The sequence below is a fragment of the Manis javanica genome, chromosome 8 (genome assembly GCF_040802235.1).
Source record: "Manis javanica isolate MJ-LG chromosome 8, MJ_LKY, whole genome shotgun sequence".
In the NCBI taxonomy this organism is placed as follows: Eukaryota; Metazoa; Chordata; class Mammalia; order Pholidota; family Manidae; genus Manis; species Manis javanica.
This window is the reverse complement of record NC_133163.1, coordinates 93,543,745-93,566,636: the sequence shown is the minus strand read 5'-3', so window position 1 is coordinate 93,566,636 and position 22,892 is coordinate 93,543,745. Positions and strand designations below refer to the sequence as shown.

The 22,892-nt window shown below is 41.2% G+C and overlaps 1 protein-coding gene across 7 annotated transcripts in view; it reads right to left on the bottom strand.

Moving 5' to 3' along the window:
• The window catches only part of TUBGCP4 (tubulin gamma complex component 4), a 55,450-nt gene that overhangs the window by 4,421 nt on the left and 28,137 nt on the right, over positions 1–22,892 (bottom strand). For 5 of the 7 annotated variants that reach the window (XR_005061478.2, XR_005061477.1, XM_017665219.3 and 2 more), the window contains 8 exons: positions 7,849–7,899; positions 7,325–7,430; positions 5,759–5,866; positions 5,191–5,329; positions 2,752–2,929; positions 2,047–2,181; positions 906–1,022; positions 146–285 (listed from right to left, as the gene is read on the bottom strand). Coding sequence is in view for 3 of the 7 variants with exons in the window: in XM_017665219.3 (XP_017520708.2) it covers positions 146–285; positions 906–1,022; positions 2,047–2,181; positions 2,752–2,929; positions 5,191–5,329; positions 5,759–5,866; positions 7,325–7,430; positions 7,849–7,899 (974 nt within the window). In the remaining 4 variants the exon portion in view is untranslated. Of the gene's footprint in view, positions 1–145; positions 338–905; positions 1,023–2,046; positions 2,182–2,751; positions 2,930–5,190; positions 5,330–5,758; positions 5,867–7,324; positions 7,431–7,848; positions 7,900–22,892 lie in introns of those variants that run through there. The other 2 variants (XR_012120672.1, XR_001853804.2) reach the window with 2 other exon arrangements.

The window sequence follows — 22,892 nt, the reverse complement described above, 5'->3', positions numbered from 1 at the left end:
TTTATATCTCTGAACCTGTTTGCTTATAAAATGAGGGTATTCAGACTAGAAGATGGCTGAATTCTCCCCTTCCAGCTCTGGAATTCTACAACTCTAAAAAGATGCACACAAACAATCCACAGAGTTCCCCAAGGATGACTCATACCTGCCCAGAGTTCCACCAGCCTGGGTGTAATACTTGTTATAATCTAGTCGTAGCAGTAGCTGAGCCAAATCTGAATTGATCTGATGATTCCGAACACTGGAGAGAATCTTGAATAGGAGCGAAGACTGGCGGCTGAAGCCCTGCAGAGAGGAGGGTTCAAACTGTCATTCCTCTTAGACTCAGCTGCTGTCCCTGTGGATGGGGGAAGGGGATGTTCCTTAGAAAAGCCTTGCTCAAAGTTCTACAGCACCAACAAGCCTTCCCCCATTCTCATTTCTATTAGCTCCTAAAAGGCTTTCTATACCTAGTTAATATAGCACGTGACTCCCGTCAGAAGTACTGTCATTCTCAATAGGAATTTAGCAGCTGGTTTCAAATTAATATATTCTGTTGTGTACTGGGCTTGGGGAGAGCCTGTTTTTGTTACAGGCAGATAATTATATCTCAGTAAAACAGAGGGTTGGTTCAGGGAAGCAAGGAGATTGGCTATGAGAAAGTGAGAACACAAACCTGAGGCACACATTTGGTGGGCTGAATAAACTATTCAGGGAGGAACTATTTTTAAATGCTAAGGTGGCACATGATTATCTTGTTCAAAGTCAACTGATAACCAACATTTTAATCTTTGTTATCTTGCTATGTCCATGTGCATGGGGGAAATGCTTTAGTGACTTAGAGGTAAAGATCATGATTCCCCATTGGTAAAACCACCTCTGTCTTTTGGACGGGCTGCATACTTCCAATGGCCAAGCCAACTCACCTTCACTAGGATGCTTAGCTGGGCGGCCCCACGTTCATCCAGCGGGCCCAGGTTCTGACTAACCAGCAAGCAAAAGCTATGACAGAGATCTAGGATTTCATTCAGGCAGTGAAACACCTACCAGGAAACAGAGTAGGCATTAGGAAAAGAAGGAAGATAAATCTGTGAGATTAAAGGTTTGGGAAAATAAGAGCTAACTTATTCCTGTTTTCCCACATTTGACCTCAGGAGAGACACTACCATATGCAAGTCCTGCCAGCCCCTCAAAGTGCAGCATGTACAGCTTCCCTTCCTGGCAGATGCTGTTCTCTTAGCCACCCCTGCACAAAACCCCCATTCTAGCCTCTGATAAACTAGTCATTCTTTCTAGGACCCACTGAGCATGTGTCTGCATTGGGCTGTGCTTTGTGTTGTTCCTGAACCCAGAACAGACTCTCCCACTGGAATGCTCTCTTCCCCACCATAGCCATTGGTGACCCCTTGCTTCTCCCTCTGTATATTACCTGTGCTGTTACCCGTGTTGTCACTGATCTGTGTATGTGTGTTCTGTTTCTCCAACTAGATTGTGAGCTCCTTAAGGGCAAAGCCATGACTTATACCTCTTTGTATCCCCAGTGCCTTGCATACAGTAAGCACTCAATAAATATTTAATGATGACCACCTGCTCTGATAATTCTGCTTCTCCCCTAGGATGCACTCACGCCATACAAGGACAGTCTACCTGTCATGGTGGTTCTCGGTTTTCAATTCACAACAGGACTCTTTGGAGTGGCATCTGTGTGACTCAGTTTCCCTTAGTGCAGCAAAAATAAGAGTCCCAGATACCAAAACAGAAGAGAACTCTGTAGTGTTTTGTGGTGTGGCACAAAACTGAGGAAAAACTGGCTAACATGACTGATAAAGCATAAGCTCATATTCTTTGATCTGTAGCTCTCACCACATCCTGATACATTCCAGAAATTCAGACACTTAAGGTACCTTTTAACATTCCCTTTCAGTTTTGCTTTATAAGTTGTTAAAAACGTTTGAAAATGGGAGCCTGAGCAATTGATTAATGATAGTGCCATATCCTGGCAACTCAAAGTGCTTAAAAGACAGTCTGGCTAAAAGCAGTGTGAGGAAAACAACCAGCCCTACTTACTGGTTTCAACAAGATAAAGGACTGAGCCAGCAAATTGCTTAGGAAGTGGTCATGAGCCAATCGGATGCTTTCAAAGTCTCGGGTAGAATTGATTTGATGAAGCAGCTGTGAGAATTGAGACTCCAGCACATCTACCTGACAGATAGACAAATACCTTTAGTACCCTTGCATAATCTAAGCACTCAAAGCCATTAAGAAGCCTGATAGGACGACAAAGAAATTCTCTGCCCTCTCATCCTCCTCTCCAAGCCACTTCAAGGCTGATGACCAAAGGTACCCTTACATGGTCTGGCATTGCAGCAAGTTACCTGCCTGATTTCCAACACCCTCCAATGTCCTGGCAGATCACGCCCCCTGCCCCTGCCCCTCTAATCCAATCCCCCATGCCACATCCCTTTCGCTGACTGACTGGTCTAAGTCCTGCAGGATTTTATAAGTTAACAGCAAACTGTAGAAATAAGGATCATGTTAGCAATAATTAAAATACTGCAGTGTTGACAAGAACCCTAATGCCTCATCCTCCACCTGTTACCATTTTTCTCTAAAATGCCCATAAGAAACATGCCTAGTGATACAACCTTTAAATGGCCCCAAACTGTAGCATTTCACCAATGCAAGACTGCAGGCCCGCATCACTTAACTCCTGCCAACCTCCTGGGCCTGTTTCCATGCCCCGCCTCCCTTCTGTGCACCCTCAGCACAGACCTGCAGGTAGTACTGAAGATTATCCACCAAGAAGGCCATGTGATTTCTCAGGCGCCACTTGACTGCATCAGTCTGGTTGGACTTGAGGTGCTTGCGCTGCATCTGCAGGGCCCAGCAGTGCTGCAGCTCAGCCTGGACCCGGCGCACGCTCAGTAAGTACTTGAAAACAACATTGTACCTAAGGCAGAAGCATCAGGCTCTTCAAGAAAAAACTTCACTCCCCATCTCCACCTGCATGACAGACCCAGGCCTCAGTGCCACCCACCCCTCTGCAAAAGGGCAGGAAGGAAGGAAGAATGGCTAGAGATGTGGAAACTGTGGCTTACGTACATGATGGAGTATTACACAGTTTTCAAATGAATGAACTTCAGCTGCACAACACAACAGGATGACTCCTAGCAGTATGATGTTGAATAAAAAAGGTAAATCTCAGAAGATTACATATAGCCTGATGCTTTTTCACAAGGCTTAAAACAACAGAAAAAGTATACTTTGATAAGCTGTATGTGGATGTTATGAAACTACATATAAAAAGGTCAGAAAACACGGATTTACGACAGTGATCACCTTGGGGCGGGGGAGTGGAGGGGTTAGGACTGGAAGGCCTGCACTGGCAGACTGCTGTCAGTGTTCTAGTTTTTTGCTGGGAAGTGGTTTTAGGGCATATTTGTGTGTAAGACGGAAGGAAGGACGGTCTTGGATGGGCCAAAAATAAGACTGTGTTAGGAACCAAGGATTTCAGTTCATCCAGTTCTCTGTCCCTGAAGCCCAAAGAGGAGAAAGTTGAGGGCTTTTCCCCCTCACGGAGATCTAGCTGGTGTCCGGCAGCAACTCGGTCTATACCCAATGCTGAGCCGCAAAACTGAGAAGACACATAGGAAGAACAGCTGATTCCTGGTGGAAATGATGCACTTCCTTTTTAACAGGCAGGTTTGCAGAAGAAAATCCAGTTCCATTTGGTTTTTAAAATTATTTCTAATGGAACAACATACTAAAAACAGTACACCTTGTTTGCATTCTGATTTGAACAAACCTAACCATAAAAAGATTTTTTAGATAACTAGGGAACTGTCAATGTGGACTGGGTATCAGATCATAAGGAATTATTGTTAATTTTATTGGGTGTGATAATTATAGTGTAGTTATATTAAAAACATGTGTTTTTGAAATGCATAGTGAAGGAGTGAAATGATACCTGGAATTTGCTTTAAAAGGCTGTGTAGCAAAACACACGAGTAGCATAATGCTGATGGTCACTGAAGCTGGACATGTACATAAAGGAGTTCCTTAAGGTCCATACTTCTGTTTATGTTTAGAAATCTTCACCATAAAGGCTTCAAAAAGGACATCTGAGCTTGATTTCTTTCAATGGTATCAAGAGCATTAAAAAGTGAGGAGGTGAGTAGACTGCATGCCTGTGGGGTGCTGGGAGCGATGCAGGCTCTTTGGATGAGGCCCACACAGCTTCCTTCAGAAGGTGTGGGCTCCGAGCCTGCCACAGAACCCATTCCCTGAACCAGCCTTGTCTTTTCCAGTTTATGCCTCGTCTCTCATACCCTAAGCATCTCTACCCTGAAAAAGTAGAGAGGATTGTTGAACAGAAACAGGGAAGACAAAGAGAGGCCCTTTGTTCATTTGTTTCCCTTTTCATTTCCTAGCTTGAGCACGACACCTTTTGTCCTCCCACCAGGCCAGGGGCCAGCATCCTAACCTGTAAGTGGACTGGGGAAATTCTTGAAATGGTGTGGGAATGGGTTTCAGATGCCTCCACCCACCAGTGTGCGTCTGCCTCCTTTCCCTAGAGCTCTAGCTCCTCTCTGGTTTGGGGACATCAGCAGCACTTGGCAGGCTCTGTGGATAGAGTACAAAGCCAAGCCAAGACAGTGCCTCACCACTGGTGCAGCTCCTTCCTTCAACCCCCAGTATGGCTGTTCTGGTGCCTCTCCCTGGGGGTAAGGAGGTGACCTCCCCAGTGGCTAATGTCCACAGCAAACACTTAGGCTTGGAAAGTCTTCCCATGTAAATCAACAACAAAAAAATTTAAAAAGTTACGGAGGAATCTTGTCAGTCTGATGGAATTATCACAGGCCAGACTCTGACTGGGTGCCTGAGACTGCATTTTTCAGGAGTCACAAATTGGCAGCCTATAAACTGCTTGTTATTTTGTTATGTTAAAAAAAACACGATGGTTTTAAGAGTTTGACCCTCCATTCATTCCAGTGCCCACCACTCCCCACTGTCTCACGTCTGCAGTGCTACTGATTGAATTACCTGTCCAGCTTCTGAAGTCCAAAGGCAATGAGTATGCAACCTCTGATTTAGAGGCTGTTAGAAAGCACTGGGTCGCTATTTTGCTCCCACCAATTCTATTCCTGATAATTTTTTCCCTTGGAAGTAAGGTGGGTAATACTTACTCATGAAACACTCAGAAATACTCACTTTTCCAGGACAGCAGGGGTAAAAAGAATATGTAGCGGCCATTGCACTTTGTAGGAAAGACCAAGGGCTGCCCAGCCAGACGCAGGGGTTTCCCGGGGAGAAGTTTCTCGAGAAGGCCCTTCTCTTGCCTGCATAGCTTCTGTTAAGAAAAGATGACTTTGCTAATGTAGAACCAGAGCCTACAAAGTGACTTTCACAGTGACTAACATGAAACAGGCACCACTCGAGCCTGCAGTGTCAGAGCATAAAGGGGACCAGAGAGGCGACTTGCAGAAGGCAGGGAACCAACTGTGTGCGGTTCTCTTAGGAGGTTCTTTTAGAGATTCTTCTTTCAGTCTTAAAGTCTGGTATTTGGAAATAGATGCTATTCCAGCAACATGACAAAAACAAAAACCATGGCCTGGGCATCTCCCTTAGCCTCTCTGGACTGCCCTTTCCTGTGTGAAATTGGGACGTTGGAAGAGGTAACTTCTAAGGTCCAAAATGGTATGGTTTCTGTGGAGGTGGATGGAAGCAGAGAGAACAGATGGCCAGTAGGACCAGAAAGATGCAAGAAAGAATGGCAAACCTTTATGCTCCTTTCCGTGATACTCAATTGTCAAGTGCAACAGAGGGAGGAGGTTGTCATCATCTAGCAGCACCTTGTGTGCCGACTGTTGGAAGGCCACGTTCACATCTGCAAGAGAGAACATGGGGCTGACGAGACTGCCTGGCTACCGGGCAAACCCAACTCGTCCAGCTTCCACTTCTCCTGCCTGCTGAACACAGAGCAGGGCACGGCCCACATGGCTGCCCACCACCTGACTGGCATGCGCTCTTCCTCCTCTCATGGATTATAGCACCTGATTTTCCTTGGAGAATAGCCCCTGCCCAGTACAATCCATGCAGCTCCAGTGGGGCTGACAAAACCTGATTCTGGAGGTAGGCAGGTGACCCAGGCATGAGCAAACAGAACATCATACTCTCCCTTGTTTACACTGTTCAGGGGTATGAACAGGACCCAAGCCAGGCCAATCCACAGACTCTATTCAGACTGACAGAGTGCAGCTCTCCCAAGATAAACAGGGACTTAGCAGGATCTGAGCTTGGCTGGGAGGCAATCTTGCTCCTACAGGGAGCAGGGCAGAGAAGAAAGGCAGAGGAGAAAATGGATTGACACCAAGTCCTAAAGGCATTATGAGCCAGTGGATCAAACTTCCTAAAGCCATCATGCCTCTGACTATTCAGTCAATAGAATCAATAACTTTTTTTTTAACCCTTTGCTTGAGTTTGAATTGGGTTGATACCTGGAACCAAAAAAGTTTGTAAGTACAGTGGATATCTATTGTTTTTTAGAGTTAGAAAACTGTCTTTTTTGGACTCTGATCCTGACTCACCTCCCCTCATGTAGTTGGAATGGGGTTGGCGATCATTCCCTTTGGTCAATGGTGATCACTTTACTGAAGCACACGGGTCTGCATGTCTGACCTCTGAGATAGAGAGGTATAGGATCCAGGCTGGGCCAATCAAACCCTTTCCTTGGAATCCTTTAACTTGCTACCAGAGAGGCAGGTTTTGGTTTCTCCAAAAGACACTGTGAGGTATGTTCCTGGAAGCTGTTGGTGGCCATTTCCCCAGATGGGACCAAAAAGCCACTGAAGAGTAAACAAGAGGCAGAGACAGGATATGGGAAGAGAGAGAGAACCCTAGCAGCATCAGGTCCCTAGTTACAGTTGTTCTGAGGCCCAGCTATACCCGTATTGCTTGGAGTTAGAGATAAAATAGAAAATCAATTTCCTTTTTCTACCTAGGTGAGTTCAGGTTAGGTGCCCATCATTCACAACCTAACGAGTACTAATACAAGAGGTAGTGATTTCTGATATGTCTCATAAGGAATAAAATGGCTATAATCTGATGATAAAATACCTGGTTTGGAGGCCTGTAGCAAATCTTCCAGGAAGAGTCAGAAGCCAGGAGGCTGCTCGTAATGACCTCAGAGTGAAGCCTACCTGAAAGGTCTCCATCTTTGGAAATACTGCTCTGTAACTCACCAGGCTGTGCTTAACATGGAATGTGCCTAAACATCTCAGCAGCAGCCCAGAAACACCCTGCAACTTCAGTAAGCTGATCATTCGCAGGCCCACAAGGCAATTACCATGTTCAGTTACTGCAGTGGGTGGTGTTTTTAACATGTGTTGAGCTGTGTCGATGAAGGCCTGAAACAGTTCTCCACGTCCCAGAAGGTAAAAGTCTTTAATGATCTGTGGAAAGAATTTTAATTTACAACTGAGCAATAGAAGTGCTCCTCACTATCCTAATTACACATATAATTTCCAGTTTCATAAGTGGAGAACCCAACCTACAAAAGGATATATGAGCTTTTTACATTTCAAAGGGACACTTAGCAGTTCCTCAGGGCAGAACGGCTGCTGTGTCTTTGGTATCATTTATTTCAATGAAAACACAATTACATTACACCAGGAGAAAGTAAACACTCAAAGCTTTGTACATGGTAATCTTACAGTATTAGTTAGTGTTTGTCCATGTGGATAATAACCTATGAGGCCACTCTGGAAGTCAGAGGGCACAGGTGACCCATGCTCTCAGGCGAGGCTGGGGAAGGACGTCAATGCCGGCCAGCAGCATTTGTGAGCGTTAAAACAACAGTGAACCTATTACCTTCAGCTGACCCAGTAAGTCAGACTCTTCTACCATCAGCTTCCAGAGATGCTGTGAAAGAACCAACAAAACAGGGACAAAATTTCATTCAAGGAAAACTTCTGTAAAGAATGGTTTTGTACAAATCCAACAATGTATTAAAAAAAGAATCTATGCCATGACCAAGACTGGTTAATCTCAGGAGTGAAAAGATTTAAGTTTAGCAATTAAAAAAAAAAATGAGATGGACACACTCTGTAATTAGATTGTGGTAATGGTTACACAACACTGAATATACTAAAAATAACTGAACTTGTACACTGTTTTTAAATGGCTTAAATGTTGAATTTTGTTATGTGAATTTTATCTCAAAAAATTTTAAATATGAAAGTAATTTACCACATTAAAGATTAAAAAAGGAAACCCACGATTACCTCAGATGCAGAAAAGCATTTGATAAAACTCAACATCTATTCATTTTAGAAATGAAATGCAAACAAGGAATAGAAGGAAAACTTCTTTATTCTGATAAAGGGTATATGCCAAAAGCCCAAAACCAACAACCTATTTAATGGCAAAATATTAGAAGAAACTCAACTTTGTACTAAAGACTTTGCCAATGAAGTAAGGGAAAAGAAATTTATACTATAAACTGAAAAGAAAGAAAAAAACCCTAATAATTAGCAGTTGATGCTGCTATCTGGATATGTATAGTCCAAGAAAGCTGATACACAGTTTATTAGAACTAGTAAGAGAATTCAGCAAGGTTGACAATTATCAACTATATACCTATTACCAACATCAAAGGTAAAATCCTGACTAGAATTTTTCTAGTGAACTGATTGGTGTAAATTCAGAGAGCCCATAATCTCTGCCTTGGCACTCACCCTCTCCTCTCTTACTGGAGCTACTGGAGTTGACACAGATTAGGAACTGGCCTCTGACCCTTCTCCAGTACACATTACTAGACAAGTAGCTGACATTCCCAGGGAATGTAAGCACACAAGTCAAAATAATTAGACATGTGAAGAGTAAAAGAAACAACAGACCAGGTAACATGCCATGTGAAGCAGAAATTTTAGACCAGACTGAGTAGACAGTACAGTATGCCATCCACATCTTCCCTGTAACACTAAGGCATTCATTACTCCAGCTACTGGAGTACTGTTGCCTGTTATTGGCACTCCAGGCATTGCCCTTGGCTAAAGTGAGTTTCCTTACCCATGTTTCTGCTCCCTGAGGGGACCCTATACCTAATTTCTGACAGATGCAGAGGTACAATGCCTAGCCCTCTAGCCTCAGTTTGGGACGCTCTGAAGGGCCATTCTTGCTTCGGAACTCTGCAGAGGATTGGCCAAGGCTACTGTTTCAGCTGCCATCACGATTTACCTTCTCTCTCTGCTCAGTCTGCTTTCCTCACTTCTTGCAACTAAATCTGTCTCAGAATCTGTTTCCCTGGCATTCTGACCAATGAGACAGACCAAGAATTTAAAATACTCTTGAGGGGAGAGGGTCCAAGATGGCAGAGTAGAGAAAGCCCGAGCCCATCTCCTCCTACATACACATGAAACCTGCACCTACACACAGAGCAGTTCATCCTGAGGAAGAACAGGCCAAGTGAACACCTACTGCACAGTGAAGGATAAAAAGACCACATAAAAAACTGAAGGAGAGATGGAGACACACTAACAACCCAGCATTTCCCTGCAGTAGGGAGGGATATCACTGAGCCACTAGCGTACAGACTCACCTGCCCTGGAGCACAGGGAAAAAAATCACCAGTTAGAGGATTTAAACTCAACCTCGAAATGATAGGAGAATTGCTGGAACTCTCTTCAGGACCAGACATGCTAATGAGTCCACTGTTTGTACTTCCCCATCATCCCCTACCAAACATTGCTAGTGCAAACGAGAGCAAAGTGGACACCACCGTTTGCATTTTTCCTGGAAGCTGCTGGTGTGAACAGAAACAGGAGGAGCATCACTGTTATTAGTGAGGATGGGACAGGGTGAGCAAACTGTCTGTGTTCCCCATGCACATTCATAGCATGTACAAGAACACGTAAGATCGAACTCTACAGAGCCAGACATAACAGAGGCTACATCCTGGCCCCCTGCTCACAACCAGCATGCCTGTCAGAGATCCAACAGTCCTACCAAGGTGGTACTAATGCAGTGTGCATATGGATTCATCTTGCTCACAACCCCTTCTGCCTCTGGCTGCCCCATTTGCACACCTAAGTCAGATGCCAACCTGAGAGACCCCTGGACTGCACCCACCCAACCTCAGCCACCCCTTAGTGTGGCCCCAGCTGCTGCCCATCTGGGAGCATCCTGTACTGTACCCTTTGACACCAGCTTCCCAGCCAGTACAGACCCAGTTGGCAACCACACAGGAGATGCCAGCCTGTGGCATAGGAGACCTGGCACTGGGACATACCCGTCTCATGCTTACTCAGCCTCCAGCCAGCCAAAACCACCAGGCACACAATCTATCTTGGAGACCTTCCTACACGAGGCTAATAACTCAAGACTGGGAAAGGCAGTCTTCTGACTAACTCATAAAATCAAGCACAGAAAGTCTAACACAATGAGGAGACAGACAAATATGTTCAGATGACAGAATAAGGTAAAACGTTGGGGAAAAAAGACTAAGCGAAACGGAATTAACCAAGCTGCCTGATAAAGAGTTCAAAGCAATGCTTATTAAGATGTTCACTGAACTTAAGAGAAGAATGGATGAGCTCAGGAAGGACTTCAGCAAAGAGATAAAAAATCTAAAAATGAACCAATCAGAGATGAAGAATACAATAAATGAAATAAAAACTACACTGAAGGGAATAACCAGCAGACTAGAGGTTGCAGAAAAATGGATTAGTAACTTGGAAAACAGTAATGGAAAGTACTCAAACTGAACAGCAGAGAGCAAAAAAAATAAAAAGAAATGAGGAAAGGTTCAGGGAGCTCTGGTACAATATCAGATGTCCTAGTATTTGCACTATAGGAATCCTGGAAGAAAAGAGAAGGGGGTGGAAAACTTTAATTTAAAGAAATAATAGCTGAAAACTGCCCTAACCCAGAGAAGGAAACATACATTCAGGTCTGGGAAGCGCAAAGAGCCATAAATAAGATGAAATCAAAGAGGACCACACCATGATACATCACAATTAAAATGTCAAAGATCAAAAACAAAGAGAGGGAGGGATTAAAGAGGCAGCGTGAGAGGTTAGACAGAGGTCTCCTCCCAAAACCACATATAATATGAAAATATAATTAATACAACTAATCCTAAAAGAGAAACAAGAAAGAAGGCTGTGCCAAACTGCATACACCTGGAGAAAAGAGACTTCACGGAACAGGGTAACAAACCAAAGCCATGGCCCAGAGGGACCCAAGCCCTACCCCCACTCCAGCTCACTGGTGGGAGGAAAGGAAATAGTGGGGAGGGAGTGGAGGCCTGGGACTGCTGAACACCTAGCTCTGGAGATCTGCTTTGGGAGCACAAACCTACATTGCATGGTGCTATGGAGATTTGTGGGGTTGGAATGCTAAGACAGGTGGAATACTTGGAGAGACTGAGATTCCAGCTGCATGTGGAAAACAGGGATCCATATCTGGCTGCTCTGGGACAAAAGAAAGGCAGGCAGTCTGGGAGACTTCCTAACAGTGAGAGGGCTGCTAAAGGAGCAAGGATTGCACAGAGCTTGCTGCTCAGGAGAAAGGACAGGTAAATTAAATTGTCAGGTGCACTCTACCCAGCAGGTTGGGAACTTTCAGAAACTTCAGGCGCTCCATCCCCCCGCGTGTCTATGCAGCTCTGAGGCCCCCCAACCATGATATGGAGCCTGCTTTGCCTTCCAGCCTGCCAGCACCAGCTAACAAACTGGCAGTCCCAGCCCTGGCGACAGGCCAGCCAGAGGGAGGTCCTGACTACGGCAGCTACTAATCTAAAGCACAGAGGCTTACACCTGTGCACTAGGCCCATGGGTTCTGGACAGGCACAACAGCCAGGAAGCAGTAAATAGCTCTTTCCTCCCCCCAGGCACCAGTGCTGCTCCCCCGTGACCTGTGACATGGCTCCAAGGGCTGGGCAGCTCCAGAGAGTAGAGCTACTGGGCACTAGAGACTGCCACATACAAATACGAAACATTAAAGGAACCTGGTTCAAACCAAAATCCCACAAACTCCAGAAAAAGGACAAAGTGAAACTGAACTCATCGATCTTCCTCAAAGAGATTTCAAAATAAAAATCATAAAAATGCTCATGGAGGTACAGAAAAATATTCAAGAACTCAGGGATGAAATTAGGACAGATTCAATTGGTAAGAAATTCAATATTTGAAATGAAACATACAATGGAGAGATTTAAAAGCGGATTAGATGCAGTAGAAGAGAGAGTAAATGGAATAGAAATTACAGAAGAGTAATATAAAAAAGCTGAGGCACAGAGAGAAGAAAGGACCTCTAGGAATGAAACAATATTGAGAGAACTGTGTGGCCAATCCAAAAGGAGTGGAATTCCTGAGTCAAATGGTATTTCTATTTTGAGCTTTTTGAGGAACCTCCATACTGCTTTCCACAATGGTTGAACTAATTTACATTCCCACCAGCAGTGTAGGAGGGTTCCCCTTTCTCCACAACCTCGCCAACATTTGTTGTTGTTTGTCTTTTGGATGGTGGCGATCCTTACTGGTGTGAGGTGATATCTCATTGTGGTTTCAATTTGCATTTCTCTGATAATTAGCGATGTGGAGCATCTTTTCATGTGTCTCTTGGCCAACCGAATTTCTTCTTTGGAGAACTGTCTGTTCAGATCCCCTGATCATTTTTTATTGGATTATTTGCTTTTTGTTTGTTGAGGTGTGTGAGCTCTTTATATATTTTGGATGTCAACCCTTTGTTGGACCTGTCGTTTATGAATATATTCTCCCATACTGTAGGATGCCTTTTTGTTCTATTGGTCGTGTCCTTTGCTGTACAGAAGGTTTTCAGCTTGATATAGTACCACTTGTTCATTTTTGCTTTTGTTTCCCTTGCCCGGGGAGACATGTTCATGAAGAAGATGCTCATGTTTATGTCCAAGAGATTTTTGCCTATGTTTTTTTCTAAGTTTTATGGTTTTATGACTTACATTCAGGTCTTTGATCCATTTTGAATTTACTTTTGTGTAAGGGGTTAGACAATGGTCCGGTTTCATTCTCTTATGTGTAGCTGTCCAGTTTTGCCAACAGCAGCTGTTGAAGAGGCTCTCATTTCCCCACTGTATGTCCATGGCTCCTTTATCATATATTAATTGACCATATATGTTTGGGTTAATATCTGGACTCTCTATTCTGTTCCACTGGTATGTGGGTCTGTTCCTGTGCCAGTACCAAATTGTCTTGATTACTGTGGCTTTGTAGTAGAGCTTGAAGTTGGGGAGGAAGATCCCCCCAATTTATTCTTCCTTCTCAGGATTTATTTGGCTATTTGGGGTCTTAGGTGGTTTCATATGAATTTTTGAACTATATGTTCCACTTTGTTGAAGAATGCCGTTGGTATTTTCATAGGGATTTCATTGAATCTGTAGATTGCTTAGGCAGGACGGCTATTTTGACAATATTAATTCTTCCTATACATATGCATGGGATGAGTTTTCATTTGCTAAGGGTCCTCTTTAATTCTCTTAAGAGTGTCTTGTAGTTTTCAGGGTATAGGTCTTTCATTTCCTTGGGTAGGTTTATTCCTAGGTATTTTATTCTTTTTGATGGAATTGTGAATGGAATTGTTTTCCTGATTTCTCTTTCTGCTATTTCATTGTTAGTGTAAAGGAATGCAACAGATTTCTGTGTATTAATTTTGTATCCTGCAACTTTGCTGTATTCACATATTAGTTCTAGTAGTTTTGCAGTGGAGTCCTTAGGGTTTTTTATGTACAATATCATGTCATCTGCAAATAGTGACAGATTTGACTTCTTTACCAATCTGGATGCCTTGTATTTCTTTGTTTTGTCTGATTGTCATAGCTAGGACCTCCAGTACTAGGTTGAATGCTGCTGAATTTTTTTTTTTTTTTGAGAGGGCATCTCTCATATTTATTGATCAAATGGTTGTTAACAACAATAAAATTCAGTATAGGGGGGTCAATGCTCAATGTACAATCATTAATCCATCTCAAGCCTAACTCTCGTCAGTCTCCAATCTTCTGAAGCATAACGAACAAGTTCTTACATGGTGAACGAATTCTTACATAGTGAATAAATTCTTACGTGGTGAACAGTACAAGGGCATTCATCACAGAAACTTTCGGTTTTGATCACGCATTATGAACTATAAACAATCAGGTCAAATATGAATATTCATTTGATTTTTATACTTGATTTATATGTTGATCCCACATTTCTCCCTTTATTATTATTATTATTTTTATTTTTAATAAAATACTGAAGTGGTAGGTAGATGCAAGATAAAGGTAGAAAACATAGTTTAGTGTTGTAGGAGAGCAACTGTAGATGATCAGGTGTGTGCCTATAGACTATGTGTTAATCCAAGCTAGACAAGGGCAATAAACCATCCACGGATACAGAAGATTTCTCTCAAAGCAGGGGGGATGAGGTTCTGAGCCACACCTCTGTTGATCCCCAATTTCTCACCTGATGGCTCCCCTGCGACTGTGCCTGTCTTAGGTTGTTCCTCCCTTGAGGAATCTTACCCGTCTCTGGCTAACCAGTCATCTTCCGGGGCCATACAGGGAAATGTACAGTTGGTAAGTGAGAGAGAAGCCATATTGTTTGTAAAGGTTAGCTTTTTACTTCTTTGCAGATTTATGCCCTGTGGCTTCTATGCCCAGCACTTGTCTTGAGGTATCTTTACCACCTGGAGGAATTATGATACTCGGTAAATTCGATATGAGGCACGAATTCTATTTAAGGGTTGTAATTAGGAAGGAAGAAGAAAAGCTATAGATGTAGCATATGGAAGGAAACATGGGAGGATTGATTATTTCTTTGACATATCTTCTTGTAGAGTACCTTAAGTATGTATAGGTTTTAAACTACTAACTAATTTGCACACACATATTAACATAATAGGAATACGGTGACATAAACAAAGCAAATCTATAATTACCATCCATCTCCAGTGAAGCCAAGAAAACCATTTAGGCACCCTAGGCATTTGTGAAAATTTGTCTATGATATGATGGATATTGTCCAACTGTACTTGAACAGTCTTGAGAGAAATCAGACAAATTAAAGCAGCCCATTTCTGGGATCTGTTCACATCCCATATGTTCTTTTAACCGTAGATAGTCTATAGTCATAAGATTTTGGAGTGCTACACCTTGCACCCCTCCCAACTCCTGGTTGAGTTCCAACAGTACAGATCCGGTCAAATTCGTTGTCTCACTGTATGCACATGCCAGCCTAGACATCTCCCTCCTCATTCCAATGGCAAGTCCAGGAAACGGTGGGGTGGACGCAGCCACGACCGCAGCATCGCCCGGATCCCTGTGGAGGCTTTTTGATGATCATCACCCGGCATGAGTCCTCCAGAGAGTGCTGATGCCGGAAGCTCCTCCTCATATCGTATCTTAGTTCATTTTCTGGGTATCCAAGCTAGGCCTTGATCTTCTGCATAGAAACAAATAGACCCTTTGCCCGCACTTTGACATGCCCTCTATACCACTGTGCAGAACTCATTGGAGGTCAGCACACAGGGACTGCTTTTTTTTTTTTTTTTTTTTATTAAGAGAAAGGAATATTATTAGAAAAGAGTACCTCCATAGCTGATCATCTGACACCCTTTAAGTCATCAACATTAAGGATATTTAAAGTATGCTGAACGCTGCTGAATTTTATCAAACATTTAGTGAAGACCTAATACCCATCCTCCTTAAAGTTTTCCAAAAAAGTAGAAGAGGAGGGAATACTCCCAAACTCATTCCAGGAGGCCAGCATTACTCTAATATGAAGACCTTGCAAAGACACCACAAAAAAGGAAAATTACAGACCAATATCTCTGATGAACATATATGCAAAAATACTCAATAAAATATTAGCAAACTAAATTCAAAAACGCATCAAAAAGATCATCCATTATGATCAAGTAGGACTTATTGCAGGGATGAAGGGATGTTAAAGTATTAGAAAATTCATCAACATCATCCACCACATCAACAAAAAAACATTTGACAAAATTCAACATCCATTCATGATAAAAACTCTCAACAAAATGGGTATAGAGGGCAAGTACCTCAACATAATAAAGGCTGTATATGACAAACTCACAGCCAACATCATACTTAACAGCGAGAAGCTGAATGCTTTTCCTTTAAGATCCAGAACATGACAAGGATTCCCAGTCTCCCCACCTTTATTCAACATAGTACTGGAGGTCCTAGCCACGGCAATCAGACAGCAGAAATAAATAAAAGGCATCCAGGTTGGTGAACAAGAAGTTAAAGTATCACTGTTTGCAGATGACATGATACTGTACATAAAAAACCCTAAAGAAGATCGTTACCACCCAATAGACAACAACAAATGTTGGCGAGGCTGTGGAGAAAGGGGAACCCTCCTACACTGCTGGTGGGAATGTAAATCAGTTCAACCATTGTGGAAAGCAGTATGGAGGTTCATCAAAAAGCTCAAAATAGAAATACCATTTGACCCAGGAATCCTACTTCTAGGAATTTACCCTAAGAATAAAGCAGCCCAATTTGAAAAAGACAGATGCACCCCTATGTTTATCACAGCAGTATTGACAATAGCTAAGAAATGGTAGCAACCTAAGTGTTCATCAGTAGATGAATGGATAAAGAAGATGTGGTACATATACACAATTCTTATTCATCCATAAGAAGAAAACAAATCCTAACATTCGCAACAACATGGATGGAGCTAGAGGGTATTATGCTCAGTGAAATAAGCCAGGTGGAGAAAGACAAGTACCAAATGATTTCACTCATATGTGGAATATAAGAACAAAGCCAAACTGAAGGAACAAAACAGCAGCAGAAACACAGAACCCAAGAAAGGACTAACAGTTACCAAAGGGAAAGGGACTGGGGAGGATGGATGGGAAGGGAGGGAGAAGGGGAGGGAAGGAGAAAGGGGGCCTTATGATTAGCATGTATAATGTGGGCGGGTGGCCTGGGGAGGGCTGTGCAACACAGAGAGGACAAGTAGTGATTTTACAGCATCTTACTATGCTGATGGACAGTGACTGTAATGGGGTATGTGGGGGGAGACGTGGTGAAGGAGGGAGTCTAGTAAACATAATATTCTTCATGTAACTGTAGATTAATGATACCAAAAAAAAAAACCCCAAAAGAATCCACTCCAAAACTACTAGATCTAATATCTGAATTCAGCAAAGTTGTGGTATACAAAATTAATACACAGAAATCTGCCTTCCTGTACACTAATGATGAACTAGCAGAAAGAGAAATCAGGAAAACAATTCCATTCAACTACATCAAAAAGAATAAAATACCTAAGAATAAATGGAACAACGGAAGTGAAAGCCTTATACTCTGAAAACTACAAGACACTCATGAGAGAAATTAAAGAAGATACCAATGAATGGAAACACATCCTGTGTTCATGGATAGGAAGAATTAATATTGTGAAAGTGGCTATCTTCCTAAAGTAATCTACAGATTCAATGCAATCCCTATCAAAATACCTACAGCATTCTTCAATGAACTGGATCAAATAGTTCTAAATTCATATGGAGCCACAAAAGACCCCGAATAGCAAAAACAATCCTGAGAAGGAAGTATAAAGTTGCAGGGATTATGTTCCCCAACTTCAAGATCTAGTACAAAGCCACAGTAATCAAGACAATGTGGTACTGGCACAAGAACAGACCCATAGACCAATGGAACAGACTAGAGCCCAAATATAAACCCAAGCATATATGGTCAATTAATATACAATAAAGGAGCCATGGATATACAATGGGGAAATGACAGCCTCTTCAACAACTAGTGTTGGAAAACTGGACAGCTACATGCAAGAGAATGAAACTGGATTATTGTCTAATCCTATAAACCAAAATAAACTCAAAAATGGATCACAGACCTGAATTTATGTCATGAAATCATAAAACTCTTAGAAGAAAACATAGGTAAAAATCTCTTGTATATAAACATGAGCAACTTTATCCTGAATGAATCTCCTCGGGCAAGGGAAACAAAAGCAAAAATGAAGAAATGGGACTATATCAACTTAAAAAGCTTCTGTACAGCAAAGGACACCATCAGCATAACAAAAAGGCATCCTACAGTATAGGAGAATATATTTGTAAATGACATATCCAACAAGGCTTTAACAGCCAAAATGTATAAAGAACTCACATGTCTCAACACCCAAAAGGCAAATAACCCTATTAAAAAATGGGCAGAAGCTATGAACAAACAATTCTTGAAAGAAGAAATTCAGATGGCCAACAGGCACATGAAAAGATGCTCCACATCACTAATTATCAGAGAAATGCAAATTAAAACTACAACGAGATATCACCTCACACCAGTTAGGATGGCTAACATTGAAAAGACTAGGCTGGCGAGGATGCAGAGAAAGGGGAACCTTCTTACACTGCTGATGGGAATGTACACTAGTTCAACCATTGTGGAAAGCAGTATGGAGGTTCCTCAAAAAACTAAAAATGGAAATACCATTTGACCCGGGAATTCCACTCTTAGGAATTTACCAAAGAAAACAACTACTCAGATTCAATAAACATATGCACCCCTATGTTTATTGCAGCACTATTTACAATAGCCAAGATATGGAAGCAACCTAAGTGTCCATCAGGAGATGAATGGATAAAGAACATGTGGTACATATATACAATGGAATATTATTTAGCCATAAGAAAAAAAACAAATCCTACCATTGGCAACCACGTGGATGGAGCTAGAGGGTATTATGCTCAGTGAAATAAGTCTGGCAGAGAAAGACAAATACCAAATGATTTCCCTCATTTGTGGAGTGTAACAATGAAGCAAATCTGGAAGAAGAAAATAGCAGCAGACTCACAGACTCCAAGAAGGGACTAGCAGTTACCAAAGAGGAGGGGTGGGGAAGGGCGGGTGGGGACAGAGGGAGGGAGAAGGGGCTTGTGGGGTATAGTGATTAGTGCACATGGTGTGTGTGGGGTTACAGGGAAGACAGTGAAGCACAGAGAAGACAAGTAGTGACTCTATAGCATCTTACTACACTGATGGACAGTGACGGCAATGGGGTATGGAGGTCTCAATAATAAGGGTGAATGTAGTAACCATATTGTTTTTCTTGTGAAACCTTTATAAGATTGTATATCAATGATACCTTAATAAAAAATTAAAAAATAAGTAAGTAGATGTGTTTATATTTCTCATTACCCCAGTTCAAGAAAAGTCTTAATGGGCCAATTCTTTAAGCTATGTAAGCTTCTCACTAAATCCTGAGAAATTTCTAGAGGCCATATGTAATTCAGCATTATTTAAAGTGGAGGCAGAGACAACAGCTGATTGCTACTTCTTCACCAGTCTCTGACAGTCTCATTTTGTTTTATTCCCCTCTGTACCAGTTCTATCTACTCTGGTGACCACTGCTTTACTGTTTTCTGCTAGTTTAAACAGATTTCTTTATCTTTTACCAACCTCCCAACTCCAAATTCATCTTACATATTACTAAAAAAGAGAGATTTGTGCCTAAGTTGCCTTTGCACAGTGCCTAGCCCATGTATTCAATACATGTGACAAGAAAAAAAAAACAAAACAAACAGAATCTTGAAAGCAGGAAGAAAAAAGCAATGAGTTACCTATAAGGGAAACCGCATAAATCTATCAGCTGATCTTTTAGCAGTAACTCTCTACAGGCCAAGAAGGGAGTGCCATGGTATATTCAAAGAGCTGAAAGAGAAAGACCTCCAACCAAGGATACTCTACCTGGCAAGGTTATCATTCAGAATGGACAGGGGGGATAAAGAGCTTCTCAGATAAACACAGGTTAAGGGAGTTCACTATCAGTAAACCGGCCTTACAACAGATGTTAAAGGGACTTCTTTAAGAAGAAAAGGAAAGGCCATAACTAGAAGTAAGAAAATTATGAACAGGAAAAATTTCACTGGTTAAAGTAGATAGCAAAAGTAGAACAATCACTTAGAAGGTAGTATGAAGGTTAAAAGACAAAAGTATTAAACTACTAAAAATTAGTTAAGGGAATCACTAAGTAAAAAGGTTGTTAAAGAAGACATTATATACATAAAACATGGAGGAGAGGGAGTTTAAAATGTGCTGATAGAATGTGTTTGGTATTAAGCAACTATTAACACAGATAGCTTATATATATAAGATGTCATATATAAACTACATTGTAACCACAAACCCAAAACCTATAATAAATATACAAAACATAAAGAGAAAGAAATCCAATCATAACATTAAAAAAGTCATCACACACAAAGGAAGACAGCAAGAAGACCAGAGGAAGATGACAAAAACAACCAGAAAATGTTTAACAAAATGGCACTAAGTACATACCTATCAATAATTACTTTAAATATATATGGACTAAATGCTCCAGTCAAAAGACATAGGGTGACTGAATGGATTTAAAAAAATAAAACTCATCTACTTGCCACCTACCAGAGACTTACTTCAGACCTAAAGACACAGACTATACCTGAAGGGAGGTAAAAAGATATTCCATGCAAACAGGAATGAGAAAAAAAAATCTGGAGTAGCAGTTCTTACATCAGACAAATAGAGACCATAAAAAGAGACAAAGAAGGACATTATATAATGATTAAGGGCTCAATCCAGGAAGAAAATATAGCAATTTTAAATATCTTCCCACCCAACAGAGAAGCACCTAAATACACAGAACAAATATTAAGAGACATGAATGAAGAAATTGACAGTAATACAATAATAGTAGAGGATTTTAACTGTCCCTCCTCCCCCACTTACATCAACAGATAGATGATCCAGACAGAAAATAAGGAAGCAATGGCTTTGAATGGCACATTAGACCAAATGGACCTAATAGATACATACAGAACATTACATCCCTAAACAGCAGAACACCCATGCTTTTCAAGTGCACACAGAACATTCTCCAGGTGAGATCACTGTTATATCATAAAACAAGTCTTTTTTTTTTTTGGAGTGGCTTTATTGTGGGGAGGGGGAAGGGGTGGGAGATGACGCTACATGCTTTCCGGCCCTAGGTGCATGCCTTCTAGGTGCCTCTGTTGCCTGTGTAACATGGTTGTTCCCAAGCTGCTCTTGAACTGCAGGACAAGAATGAAGCTGAAGAAGAATGACTTATTTGGAAGGTTTTTTTTAATTAAGGTACACTGATAAACACTCTTATGAAGGTTTCACAAGAAAAACTATGCGGTTTCTACATTCACCCTTATTATCAAGTCCGCCCCCCCCCCCATAAGCCCATTGCAGTCACTGTAAAACAAGTCTTAATAAGTTTAGGAAGATTGAAATCATACCAACAATCTTTTCTGACCACAATAGTATGAAACTGGAAGTCAATTACAGGGAAAAAAAACTGGAAAAAACACAAACACATAAAGACTAAAGAGCATGCTACTAAATAACCAATGGGTCAATGAAGAAATTAAAAAGAACATCAAAAAATAGTTGGAGAATAATGAAAACAGAAACAAAACAAAAATCTCTGGGATGCAGCAAAAGCAGTTCTAAGAGGGAAGTTCACAGCATTACAGGCCTACCTGAAGAAACAATAAAAATCTCAATCTAACCCTACACCTAAAGGAACTAGAGAAAGAACAAAAAAAAATCCCAAAGTCAGTAGAAGGAAGGAAATAAAAATCAGAGCATAAATAAAAGTAAAGAAAAAAAAAGGATAAGTAAAACTAAGCTGTTTCTTTGAAAAGGTAAACAAAATTGATAAACTCATCAAGAAAAAGATGAGGACTCAAAATTAGAAATGAAGGAGGAGCAGTTACAATTGACACCACAGAAATACAATTATAAGAGATTCCTAACAGAAGTTATATGATAACAAATTGGACAACCTAGAAGAAACAGATAAATTCTTAGAAACATGCAATCTCCCAACAATGAACTGGAAGAAACAGAAAATCTGAACAAACTGATTACTAGGAACAAAACTGAGGCAGTAATCAAAAGATTCCCAACAAACCAAAGATGAGGACCAGATAGCTTCACAGGAGAATTCCACCAAACATTTAAAGAAAAATTAATTACCTGTCCTTCTTAAAACTATTCCAGCAAACTGAAGAGGAAGTAAAGCTTCCAAATTCAGTCTAAGGTGGTATCCTTGATACCAAAACCAGACAAGGACACTACAAAAAAAGAGAAAATTACAGACCAATAACCCTGATGAACAAGAAGCAAAAATCTTCAAGAAAATATTAGCAAACCAAATTCAAAAATATATTAAAAAGATCATTCACTACGACCAAGTGGGATTTATTCCAGGGATGCAAGGATGCTTCAATATGTGCAAATCAATCAATTTGATGCACCACATTAACAAAAGGAAGGATAAAAACCACATGAACCCCTCACTAGATGCAGAAAAAGCACTTGACAAAATTCAGAATCTATTCATGACTAAAAACTTTCAACAAAATGGGTACAGAGAGAACATACTTCAACATAATAAAGGCCATATACAACAAACCCAGAGCTAACATTATACTCAATGGTGAAATGCTGAAAGCTGAAAAACAAGGATGTCCACTCTCACTATTTTTATTCAACACAGTATCGGAATTTCTAGCCACTGCAATCAAATCACTCAAGAAAAAGAAATAACAGGCACCCAGATTGGTAAGGAGGAAGTAAAATGGTCACTATTTGCAGATGACATAGTATATATAGAAAACCCTAAAAACTCTGTCAAAAACCTACTAGAATAAATGAATTCAGTAAATTTGTAGGGTACAAAATCAATATACAGAATGCTTCCATATACAAATAATGAACTAACAGAAAGAAAAATTAGAAAATAATCTCATTTACAATTGCATTAAAAAGAATAAAATACCTAGGAATAAGCCTAACCAAGGGGGTGAAAGACCTGTCCTGT